Below are 12799 nucleotides of genomic sequence, written 5' to 3'. Positions count from 1 at the left end.
CAAAACATTTCAGAAACCGTATGTATCAAATATGATACATTTGGCATTACAGGGTTAACCAACATCCACTACCAAATTAGATTGGTTGTTTAAACCAAATAATTGCTTGGACTAATAAATACCAACCATACTAGTAAAATGCACCCAATTCTTTGGTTGTATTGACCAATCTCTTTCTAAAGAGCAATGAAGCCTAAAGAGCAGACCTCTATATCCTTGTTTCATGCCTAATAACTTCGGGCAAAGCAAAATAAGAGAGGCGTCTGTTTAAATAGATAGCCTCTCTGACTATGTTGTATGTAAATAGTTGTGGTGGATTTAAAAGCTGTCATATCCAAGATCTCCCCAGCGTCCTAATCAGAGTTTTATTTTACAGCTAATGTACAAAACTAGCATGCAATGCCATAACCTTACAGCCACACAGTTGTTGCTCCATAAAAAAAAAATCACCAGATAAGCTAAACAAACAGAAAATAACCAGATTATCCCGAGGTTGTTTAGACACTGATGGATCCAAGCAGAGCTCATGTGTTTGTTAGATGATTTAATTATTAGTGTGAACTCAAAATTCACTTGTCAGAGATAATGTTCAACTAATATGGGATATATCAGGATCTCTATTGTCTTATCTGATTTAATACGCTGTCATACCAATCCTCCACTGCACAGCTGTGACTCTTTATGTTTTAATTTGTGGACAGCATACTGCGTATAACAATATCAATAGAACATTTCACAACGTATTGATCTGACTGGGAGCTAATAGTCATTACAGCCCTGCAGGGGCTGCTGAATGCAAATCATCACTATATGGAGAAGTTAATGCCTCTAAACCTCATAACCGGTTGTATCACCCTTAATTGGAACAACTGCCATCAAGCAGTGTGGACACATTACAGTAAGTCCTTTAGACTGCTGTTGAGGAACTTTGCCCACTCTTCGTTGCAGGATTGAATTCACCAATAATCTTTAAACATACATGTTCAATTCTTATCTTGTATGTATTTATTGCAGAAGTGGATAATGACTGAAAATATAACATTAATCAAACGGCTCCTAATTAAGCAATATTCATCACATTTTTATGAAAAATCAATATTTAACAGTCAATAAACACACACACACACACACACACACACACACACACACACTAAAAATAAAAATGGATACACTGTGTAAATATATTTATATATATATATATATATATATATATATATATATATATATATATATATCTTCATGGAATTTTGTGTTTTTTTCAGGATGCAGCTTCTCTGTTAATGAAGATCCAGATGAAGTTACATGTAAATTGTCTTAAGGCAAGTAAACAAGCAACTCTTTTACACTCCATGCTCTCCTAAATCATGCAGCTATTTTGGACAAAAATAAAGACAGCTACATTTTACAGAACATGGTTTCTATAATTTATTCAATTTATTCAGATGAGTTCAGCCTCTCTCTGTGTCCCACTTTAGTCACTGCATTTTAGTGGAAATGTTGATTTTTAGAAGTGGAACAGAAAAACCAAAGCCTGATTTAAAACATGCTGGCATAGCAACATTGACATACTCAGTTCTTTGTTTTTTTGGAATGTCTCATTTTCTCTGGCTTTGGGTTGACATTGTTGGAGCTTTGTAGTAATAATCTTCAATTGTAAAAAAACAGCGTTCAACTTTACCCACACTGCTGTTTATTTTACAATCCTTTCACTAAATAGTAGTGCCCTTCACCCTCTTTGCTTCCACACTATTAACGGTAGTGCAGATAAAAGAGGAAGAGCACAATGTAGCTCAAAACACAATACGTGTTGCATTCAGCTGCTAATCACTTATTTGGTGGAGGGATTCATGCAGATAAATTCAATTTCATTTTTCAATTAGTTTCTTTCTGTAAATCATTCAGTTAAATTTACATATTAGTGTTCCAGCGCTGGTTGTTTCCTGATGTGTTGGTTTTTTGGACCAGACCTCCTGCTGTTGATGATCTGCCTCTCCTGAAAAGGTTTACAAATGTTCCTTATTTTCCCCATTTGTGGATATTAGCTCTCAATGTAACTAAGAGTCTAAAACCCTTTGAAAAGGCTTTTGGGAAGACTTTGCTAACGGATCAGCACACAATGTGTTGCTTTTTTAGATCTCTTCAACTTCATGTTGTTTTATGTAAGCGAACATGATGGAAGATTACATTTTCCCATAGGGCCAGGTAGCTTTTTTTTCCCAATAAAATAAATGAAGACATAAAAAAGTTATTTACTATGACATAACTATTAGGTTTTGTCTGCTTTATTTTTAAATCTGATCTTTACATTAAATTAGTGTTCTGGGGGTAAAAGATTTATATACACTGAGAAAAGCAAATAACTCTAGCATTTGCTGGATCTATTTAAGCATCTTTAGTTAATTTACATAATACCAGTCTTGTATGAAGATGTGACAATTATGTTCATAAAATGACTGAAGAACAAAAGAAACCTGCATCTGTTGGATCCATCAAAGCATATGTTGTATATTCAACATTAGTATTTCATGTACCTAAAAAATGTTATATGTAATAATGTTGTGTAGATACTACAAAATATTACACATTTGCGTATTGACATGTTCACTTTAACCTGATATAATCTGAATTAATCAAATTCAGTTTACTCTTGACACCAGTATGCTAAAATTACAAATAGTTAATAATTAGGTCACAGTCAAATGAACAAAAACGGCCATCATTATGTTATGTTGGGTACTGAGAGGCAGATGAAACTTTATGTTCAAGAACTAATCAAAATGAATAAGATGAGAGAAATTCATATACACTGAAAAAAAAAACAATGCAATGGCTTTTGGCATTTACTAAATCATATTTAGTTATTTTAACACAATCATTTTATGTCCTACCCTGCTAGCATGAACCAATTGTGTTAAAGTAACTAAATATGATTAAGTAAATGCCAAAAACTGTTAAATTTTTTTTTTTAAGTGTACCTGAAATAACCTGTCTCTCTCGTTTTTCTCCAAACTCATCTGCTGTCCATTAAACTTTGCATCACAATATGTAAACTTAGAGAAGTCAGAGGGGCAGAATAATTCAGGAGAAATACATTTCACCTAACATGGCAGCTTGTAACTCTAGATCCAGATTCAAAGTCCAACAATGGCATTTCCAATGGACTGAAAGGATAGCAGCTCACAAAGTAAGGAGACCTTAAAAAAATCCACACATTCAGGGATTGAACCAAACCCTGTGAGGTTACTTAGTACCTAAAACCTCTCCCCTGAGTGTAATTTAATAATAATTTAGAAGGGATGTGATTGCGTAGTGTTTAAGTGCCATAACTAGGTCCTTCTGCACATAAACACACTGTAGATTACTGCCAAAGCAAAAGTTTGATTTGAAAACAATTTCCACCATTGAATTAAGTTGATTTAAGACATTTATCTTAGTGTAAGGGAAGAATTATTTTCCCATAGTATTATGAAATGAGACGTCTTGTCCAAGGGGATGTCCTGGCATTGTAGTTTATGAGGCGGACCTCACTGGAAGGAAGCTTTCACCCTCCTCAGTGTGTCATGGATCCTTCTGGTCTGACGCTCGCTGGACCGTTGAAAGTTAGCCTCATTGTCAGTAGCCAGGAGGTGGATGTCTGTGTTGGCAAACCGGGTGATCCGATGACGAAGGTAGTCCTGGAGGTCCTGATCCGAACTGTAGGGGTACAGAACCTCCTGGAAGGCATGGACCTGACTCACAACCTTTGCAATGTTCCTGACACCAGAAAAAGGACCAAAAAAAAAAGGTTTAAAGAAAGAGAGAAAGCAAGTAAGTAGTCAATTGCTTTTGATAAGATACATATAGATATCTGGTTTTCTTCTTCACAGCATCATTAGCTTTCTGTCTGACCTGATTTTGAGAGAGCTGGGAAAACCCAGAGTCCATGGTAACCAGCTGTTTTTTCTCCCGACCTCATCATCTGGCTACACACAGTCACCTCCCAGCATCTGGTCATAAACCTTTTTTCCAATCAGCCCCCCCTCCCACGCAAACCATCTGCAGCAGCACTGGCACCCCAACCAACAACCCAAATTCAACAGCTGTGCCACCGCCATCCAAGCCCTGCTTGTTCTGACCTCAGCATCTGGTCAGCCATATTGGAGCAGAAAAGAAGGACACAGAAAAATGTGTCCTTTTTGCGAGTTGGCCGACTTTGTCTTAAACTGATTTGCAGAATGAGAGGGAAGGGACTCCAATTGTCATGTAATTATATGAAACTGGTTAGATTTCACACCACTGCACTGATAGATACACAAATTATTTAACTTTCTGGATCCTTTTTTCACAAAAACAGACTCTTACTGTTGCAATATATGACAGAATCTCAAGGTAAGATAATTTTCACATTTTTTGTACCATTTGTACATTTATTTATTTATATAGCATGGGAAAATATCAGCTGTTAATAAATATCAATATATTCAGTTCCTGAATTTCTAACAATTCACAGACATTAAGCCAAAAGAAAGCAGTTTACTGTTTTAAAACAATCACATGAATCTACTGCTGAATCTCAATAAATAAATATCACTGAGCAGTTAGTTTATTACAGTAATTCAATTCCATTGTAAATCTAGTTTTATATTTAAACCATTTTCTTCTAATTCTTTATCATTCTGGTTTATCGGTAATGAACACCCAATCAAAACATTAGAAGATTTCACAAGAAAAAAAAATCCAGGTTTTTAATGGAGAATGGTGTCATCTAGTGATTAGAAGAAGTAATTGAAATAACAAATGATTTTATCTGTTGCTTTAATGAATAAAGATTTGTTAAACATTTGAATATCTAGATTACCTTTTAAGACAAATTAAATTAATCCCTTTAAGTTCAGCTAAGAGGTTGTTGTGGACTCAATGACTGTAAGGAGCCCAGGTCCATTTGTGTGCAACACAAGCCTCAGTCATTCACACGTTTCTTGGCAGAAGGTATGAGGCGTTTGTGCAGGAATGCTTTGTGTGCTTCACAGCAAACATGCTTATGGTAATACATCTCTACACTGTTGCTCAAGCTCAAAGGATGTTGAATCTTGTATTTCAATTTAAAAGTAGCCCTGCTAACGTAAACAATGCCATATTTTTTTAAAGAGAAAAACCTCCTGGACGGCCATCCACACAAGTGACACTTGTTCAGTATTGTCTTCATTGTTCCATCATGAAAGCCAACATTTTTCCAACAGCTTATCTCTTCCACACTAAGAGATGGAGCTATAGGAGATTTTGTGCATTTTCTATGCAATCCATAGACTGTATTTGCTGTAAGTCTGAGACAAGTAAACAAAAAAGGTATATTTAAAGGTGCATAGCCTGGATATATGTATTTATACAACAGTAAATCATTCTGATCAAATAGAAAGTGTTTTTGTGACCTGCTGCTGGCATATTGTTTGTTACTTTTATGTTTTGTTGGTGAACTGGGTAGCATTGCTGCCTTGCAGCAAAAAGGTTCTGGGTTCAATTCTCGGCCCAGGGTGTTTCTGCATGGAGTTTGCATGTTCTCCCTGAGCATGCGTGGGTTCTCTCCAGGTACTCCGGCTTCTTCCCACAGTCCAAAAACATGACTGTTAGGTTAATTGGCTTCTCTAAAGTCCCCTTAGTTGTGTGTGAATGGTTGTTTGTCTCTGTGTTGCCCTGTGATGGACTGGCAACCTGTCCAGGGTGTACCCCGCCTCTCGCATATTGACAGCTGGAGATAGGCACTGGCACCCCTTGTGACCCCACTTGGGATTAAACTAACCATTTCTGTGTATGTTTTTTGTAATGACACCACATCACTGGTTGTAGGATATTGCTCATGTGTGCAAGGAAATAATAGAGCTAAGCTAGTTAGCATCTCCCAGCAAAGTTCTGAAAATAAGAAGAAAAGTTCAAGATTTAATGTGAAAATCAAGTACATTAGCTCAATCACAATAGTGATGCTCCCTTTATTAACCTTCTCGGCAGCATCACAACAATGTTTTCTACTTAAATCTTCTATTAGTGAACGGAACGTTATACTACAACTGCAAGGCAATGCAGCTTGGTTGGGTCCTTTTAAGTTTGGCACATACTTCAGTTTACGTCTTCTTATGGAGCCTGGTGCTATTTCGGCTGAAAAAAATACCTTAAACACTGTTAGGAAGGAAGTTTGTTGTATTTCACCTTATCTCATTGTGATCAAACGTTTTTGGTCTATATATAGTTGTATACTATACAGTCACTGTGCCACTTTAAGTTTACAAAAAAAAAATAATAATAATCTGGCAGCAGCTGTTGAATTTGAATTAAGTTAGTCTAAAGTTTCTTATCCGCTCTTCACTTTTTTATTTTCTTGCTAAAAAGGTACAAGCCCCATCCTGCCTGAGCACAACTGAACGGAAGAAAAAAAACATTTGGCATTTGGTTTAAATAACCTTTTTCTGCAGTCAAAGCCTACCTGAGTTTGGTCCACTTGTAAGCCCCAGTAGCGAGTGTGAATGCACCAATCTCAAGCTGCTGCACATGCATTGCAAGGATGTGAATAGATGGTAGTGTGGGCCTCATCCTCTTGTGCTCTGCCCCCATCAGACACAGGTCATCACTCTTCAAGAAGACCTGATGTTTTAGGGAGAGAAGATTGGATGGCAGGATTGACAAATATTAAAGTGTTGGACGTTTTATAAATTGGTATATTTCATAGGTAACTGCCAGAAGAAGAGGGAGCTATAAGCTCCCAAACTCTCCTCTGTATTATTGGCACTGCAGCAATTCCTTTAGCTTTCTCACCCTCAAACATACCTGTACAGCTCGTAGCTCTTCTAGAATCTCATACACTTTGGAAGGGAGGTGTTTCCAAGCCTGTCAGCAAGACAAGAAAATTACAGTTCTTATCGTCACGCATTAAAAAAGTATATTATGGGGAACATTTCACACAAATGATGTGCTTGTTTTTCTTATTAAGGCATACCATATTTTTTTTATTGTAGTTTTAAAACCACTGAATGTCCCATCGTTCCATTCCTATAGCTTTGGGCCTTTTAATGAGATGCCAGAAAATGTGCTTTAATTTGCACGTTTCAAAGTGTGCTTGAAACGTGCAAATATATGTGCAAAACATGCAAAAACGTGCAAAAATATGCTTGAAGTATCAAAGTGCCCAAACTGTAGATGCACATAGATAAAAATACTTCCCCCTCACTTGCAAAACCAACAAACCTGCGTGTTTAGAAATATTTCATACCGAGAAAAATTAAATGAGTGAAACTAAAGACTCATATTCCAATGCTGCAGTTTTACACATCCAACAATCTTTGAGCGTCTTTTCTGTTAAGCAACGGACTGGGGGCTCAACTTTATTAACCTAATATTGTTTTAAGCATAACAACTTTATGGTTCAAATATGTATTATTTAAAACATTTTATTTCTTTAGCAGCATTCAGAAAATGTTCAGTTTTAAATAAAATAAGTTAAACACTTTTATTTGAAACCAGTGTTTTGATACCAGTGCAATAGCATCTGAATCTGGGTGCCAAGATATCTTTTAGAGAAAATATGGAAATTTGCTTTATTATCTCAACATTGCTGTGTTTTAATGGTGAGCTTTTTTTAATTACTTTTCATACCTACATTTTCCCTTCGCCGAGTTCACTCTGTCGACATCCTATTTGAATTCATTAATGCTAATTTCTCATTTGTGAAACTAATTAAATTCCATCCAAGCTCAATCACAGCAGAAAGAAATGTTTAGCTCACGGGCAACAGACTTATTAGACGAAGCTGAAAGTTTGTAATGTTGAAGCCTTACTGGTAATTGCCTGACAATCACGTTCTCCAGACCTCCCAGAACCTGCATGGCTGTCGCAAAGTTCCTCATTTCATAGCAGTACTTTCCAATCCACAGATACCTGGTCAGCAAAGCAACTTGGGTCTGCAAGACAGCAGGGCACGATGTTAGAGAGAAAACAGGAAAATAAATCAGAATCTTCCACATGTTTTAACATAAATTTACAAAAGTAAAAAAAAAGCAAACACTGAACAGGCTTAAATCAGACACAACCAGACTTTCGCTCAGTTTTCTTTTCTGAAAACATCACAAAAAAGCAGATAACTACGAAGTGTGTCATGAAAGTAGTTGTGTAGTTGATATATAAATAACTAATAAACAACTTCAAATATTTGCAGTTATTTCTGCAATGAACTTAATGCTTTCTTTCTGTTTTTGTCCCTTATAGAGTCTATGCTTGGGCTTATGTATAGATGATACCCTGACCCTCTCTTTCTGTGTTTAACTCTGTTTTCTCTCCTAGACAAAGCAACTGAAAGAGCTTTCGGTGCAAATACTCTGTTATAAATGAGGTGATGGTTGCTCAATAGGTAGGGTTTGTCCTGTAACCGGTGGGTTGCCGGTTCTAGTCCCTGCCTCATTTGTCTCTGTCATGTTCTTGAGCGTAACAGCGGGCCCAGTGGTGGTGACTGTATAGCAGCATCGCCTTTGCCAGCCTGCCTCAGGGCATCTGTGGCTACAATACAGTTTACTGTGTAAATATGTGTGAATGACTGAATGAAATATAAAGTAGTACAGACCATTTACCATATTTACAGTTTTTTCTTGACAGACTTTTTACTGTGTTTCTCTATTAGATGAAGCTCAAAATGGGCTACTGCCTCAATTGACTCTTCCGGATTTCACAGAAAATATATTCAACCTCTTTTGCTTTTTTTGTGAATAGTTGGTTCTGTCCAGTATGCTTTTTTTTAAGCATTACTTGTCTGCTCTGTTTATTCAAACTGCCTGTCGGATGCCCACACTGACCCAGACTCTGCTGGAGGGATCCTCCCGCTCAAGGTGAGCCATCCTCTCCACTTTTGTTTAATGTTTGCTCATTATGAAGGATTACTGTAAAATTAAAGCTGGAACTGACTGTTGCTACATGATCATCCAACAGGAGGAAAGGCTGTAAATACAGTAATCTGATGCAGCATGAGTTCCTCTTGATATAAATTTACCAACCAACAAACTAACCTTAATTGCATCATTTTATAACTACAGGTCACATCTTGGTAGGTTTGCAAAGTAGTTTTATACTCTTTCCATTTGTCTATGAAGGATTGAACTTTTTTAGAGGATGAGAAATTGTTTTGAAATGTAGAATAGCACTAAATTTGTTATCCCTGACCCATCTCTTGATCATCATGTTTGGAAATATTTAATTTTCTTCTATTTCACATTTAAGCACTACTTTGTGTATCTCAATAATAACATCCCTGTGAAAAACAGCAAAGCTTGAATAGGTAATGTGTCAACACTTGAAAAATATCAAGAATTTTGAATCATTTTACAAAAGAAAATGTAAAAAATAAACTCCTTTTAAATGCTGATAAAATTCTGGTGATTAGATGTAAAATTTGGTCTTTGTTTCTTGTTGAGCAGAAACTTGGTCAGTTTATAGAGTGATTTCATTTAGAGCTGTCCAAATCTGCAACCTTTATCTTTATAAAGTGTTGACAGTGGCGTCCAAACTGAGGGTTTTGGGTTCAAGTTTTCAGTGTCGCTTCTGACAGTGAGTGCAGGCAGCTGGGGCTACAATGCAGCTCATAAGCATCAGTGTGTGAAGGTATGCGTTGACTGAATGTAACATAAAGTGCTTTGGTCAAGTCTCCTAGCTTGAAAAAGTGCTATATAAGGCCAGGCAGTTTACCATTTATGTTGCTACATTGAACCTCCCACTCATTTCTGCCATGCTTGTTCCTGTTACTATCATCAGTTAGAGCTGGTCTCACCTTTGCAGAGTCACAAATAACTATCTCTGCAGAGATCCAGTTAGTGACACTCTTAGCATATGTGAGCAGCTGCTGGAGGAAGCTGTCAGACTGGGTCCCTTCAGGTACAAGCCCACTGCTGCCCTCTGCTGGTGGAATAAGCTGTGACACATTCCTGTATGAGAAATACATACATATATATGCACAGATGTATCAGAAACTACCTTAAAGTTTTTAATAAAACCTAGCTAATAACCTCAAAGTATAAACAGATATTTTTATGAATACATTACAAAGTCATTAGCTTGGAATAATCCAAAGCGTATCTTATTTTAGACAAAATATAATAAATGAACAATAATTCATTAAGTTGCTGCAATGAGTTAAAAATATTTAGGTGCTGAAATAAAATCAATTTATCAATTGATTTTAACCTGCATAAAATGAAGAAGCTGAGATATTAAAACATAGTGCTCCTTGGGTATTAGGACATAAATGGAGTAACATTCTGTCATTTCATATTATTCTACCCACACTCCATATAACCGCAGATCAGCAGTTTTCTAAAATACTCATCTTCACATCAAAAGGTATACGGTATGCCTGAAATGCAACAACAGGACATGTTGGGGAAAAAAGCAAATAAAAAACCTTATGTTTCTGCCATGTAAGTAGCTGAGTTGTGTTTTGTGTTTACAAGCAATAGAACAGCTGAGCTAAGATGTAAACAATAATGTGCAATTTAATATGATCCTTTAACTACTCTTAATGATTTGTTTCAATTGGTTAAAATTGGTGTAAATGTATTGCTAAATATGAAATCTTCCATCTGACCTGTTAAATAAATAATACTGCAGCCTGTTTCCAGGGTTTTTGCTCTAGAAATGAACGAACACTGACTGGAAAGTTTATTCTAACAAGTTAGACAAACATATATTGCTACTTTACAGACACCAAAAGGGTCATTAATTAAAATATTTTTTGATTTGTGAAAATGAAGTGAATCATGACATTTTTGACTGGAGCTGCTGTGATTTAAATTTGAAGGCGCAGTCATTTCTTATTGGCCCCTGAGAATGTTTGAGTAAAAACTACAGATAAAGGTTTCTATGTGTGACTAATTAAAAACAAAAACAAAATAAAAGGATAACAATACAGCCTTTCATTTTCCTCCCTCACCTATTTGGACTGGGGAGTTTGTCTCCGACTCCTTGTTTCCTGGATCTGAGGAAATGAACTGGATGGCATCCTTGGAACACTTCCTGAATACAAAGAGAAAGTTAGAACCAGTTGAATCAAACCAGTGCCTTTCAGGTTTTTTGTAGAAATACCTCCCTCTAGTGGCTGAAATACAACATCTGTGGTGTTATTATGCACAGGGGATGAGCTAACCTGCTGCAGGAGTGTCAACTGCTGTGCAATGTGCAGCGTGCTGTGTTCCTTCTGGCTGAATGGGAGTCGCTCCTCACTTTGCAGACTAGTATTAGAGAAGTCGTGCATCAAGGAAGGAGCAGGCAGGGCTGCAGCAATTGAGAAGGCCTTCTCTTTAGAAATGGAAGGAGAGGGCTCTACCACACGAGAGATCCTCCACTGAAAAGTAGACATTAGAATTGGAAATGTGCGAAAACATGTTCCTGCTTATGTCAACACCTGATTCTCAGAGATAAGATGCAAGTGGAATGTTATTAAGAAGAAAAAAGAGAAACATATGTACAAAAGCCACAGAAATCTATAACAAACGTATCCAGACAAAAAAATCACATATTCTATTTCGGTTAACGATTTAGGCAGGAAATCTGATTTATGGTTAGAAAGAAATAGATTTTAGGCAAAGTACAGCTGCGCTTGAAATTATATTGTGTTTGCTATTATTTGCATATATGCAAACATAATGGGCACACTGCAAATTCTAAACAGGAAGAAAACAATAATTAGACTTCAAGTTTAGAAAGTGATAGAAAAGGAATATTAGAATGTAAGACTTTTCTTTATAAACTCATACTATATAAACAAAAAATATACTTAACCATTAAACTTTTCCGTGTACCGCTAAGCTAATATTTAATCACTATTCTTCCTGAGAACTCTTTCACATTCTGTTTTCATGAGTGGAACTGCTTTATGGCACCAGAAATCTAATTTATGGAGTCCTTTATAGAGGTTGTGAAGCATTGTACCATAATGTGCATATGATACTGTGCATAGAAAATACACTGACAGTCAAAACTAATAAAACAATAAAGAGTAAATCGTAGATAGTAGTATCATAAGTGCCTTAAGGTAGGTTTTGCATCAGAAACATTTCACTATCACCCTTCAGGTATTTACTAGTACATGATGCAAGAGGACCAGTCTTGCTCAGGCTACAGAATGTTGCATTTTTCTCTTTAGACTAGAAAATGTTTTATTTAGGGAGGTTTTCAGGACATAGTTATTTCAACATGGAGACTTTGCATGGATTCTTTGTTGTGGGGGGCCCTGATTATTTTGATGCTCAAAAGGCTAATGCTCAGATAACCGAGAAGCTAAATACAGACCTTCTTGCTAAGGTCCTCCGTAGATGAGCGCAAACAAACAGAGTCATCTTCTTCATCCAGGCTGATTAGACTTCCTGTCACTTGATTTAATGTAGTGGTGTTTGGACGGCTGTAGAGAATAGCAAGAAGAGCCTCACCTTGGCTGTCAACTGGAATCACCTGAGAGAGGTTAAGAGTGAGAAAACTAAGGGACTTTGAAGTTCTATAAAGTTGGTGAACAATCAGATAACTGAATGTCAACCAGTTGTAGATCGTTAATTAATAGAGGCAACTGATCATTACGAACAGGCGCAGCTCTTTGGTTGTAAAGGCCGATATATGCATGTGTTTACCTCAGTATTTAGAAAGGTTTCTAACGTATCCACAAGACTTGACTTTGGTGTAAAGTCCACTGATTTGCAGTCTGTCATGACTGCGATGGAAGATCCGTTCACTGTCCCCCGACATCTCTGGGCTCTCCCTGATGTAAAACAAAACAGCAAAATTATATAAATGTTGCTCTCTG

At 36.6% G+C, this 12799-nt stretch overlaps 1 protein-coding gene across 1 annotated transcript in view; it reads right to left on the bottom strand.

Moving 5' to 3' along the window:
* Positions 1-3491: 3491 nt before the first annotated feature.
* kndc1 (kinase non-catalytic C-lobe domain (KIND) containing 1) overlaps positions 3492-12799 on the bottom strand; it is a 53887-nt gene continuing 44579 nt past the window's right edge. Inside the window, exons 24-32 of the mRNA XM_015394444.1 lie at positions 12627-12704; positions 12295-12453; positions 11150-11347; positions 10937-11019; positions 9779-9932; positions 7803-7925; positions 6796-6855; positions 6455-6612; positions 3492-3753 (exon numbers count right to left, since the gene is read on the bottom strand). Coding sequence (XP_015249930.1) covers positions 3525-3753; positions 6455-6612; positions 6796-6855; positions 7803-7925; positions 9779-9932; positions 10937-11019; positions 11150-11347; positions 12295-12453; positions 12627-12704 — 1242 coding nt within the window. The 3' untranslated portion in view covers positions 3492-3524. The remainder of the gene's footprint in view (positions 3754-6454; positions 6613-6795; positions 6856-7802; positions 7926-9778; positions 9933-10936; positions 11020-11149; positions 11348-12294; positions 12454-12626; positions 12705-12799) is intronic.

This window comes from Cyprinodon variegatus, unplaced genomic scaffold (genome assembly GCF_000732505.1).
Source record: "Cyprinodon variegatus isolate N-32 unplaced genomic scaffold, C_variegatus-1.0 Scaffold685, whole genome shotgun sequence".
In the NCBI taxonomy this organism is placed as follows: domain Eukaryota; kingdom Metazoa; phylum Chordata; class Actinopteri; order Cyprinodontiformes; family Cyprinodontidae; genus Cyprinodon; species Cyprinodon variegatus.
Note: the sequence above shows the minus strand (reverse complement) of the source record. Positions and strands in the feature narration are given on the sequence as shown.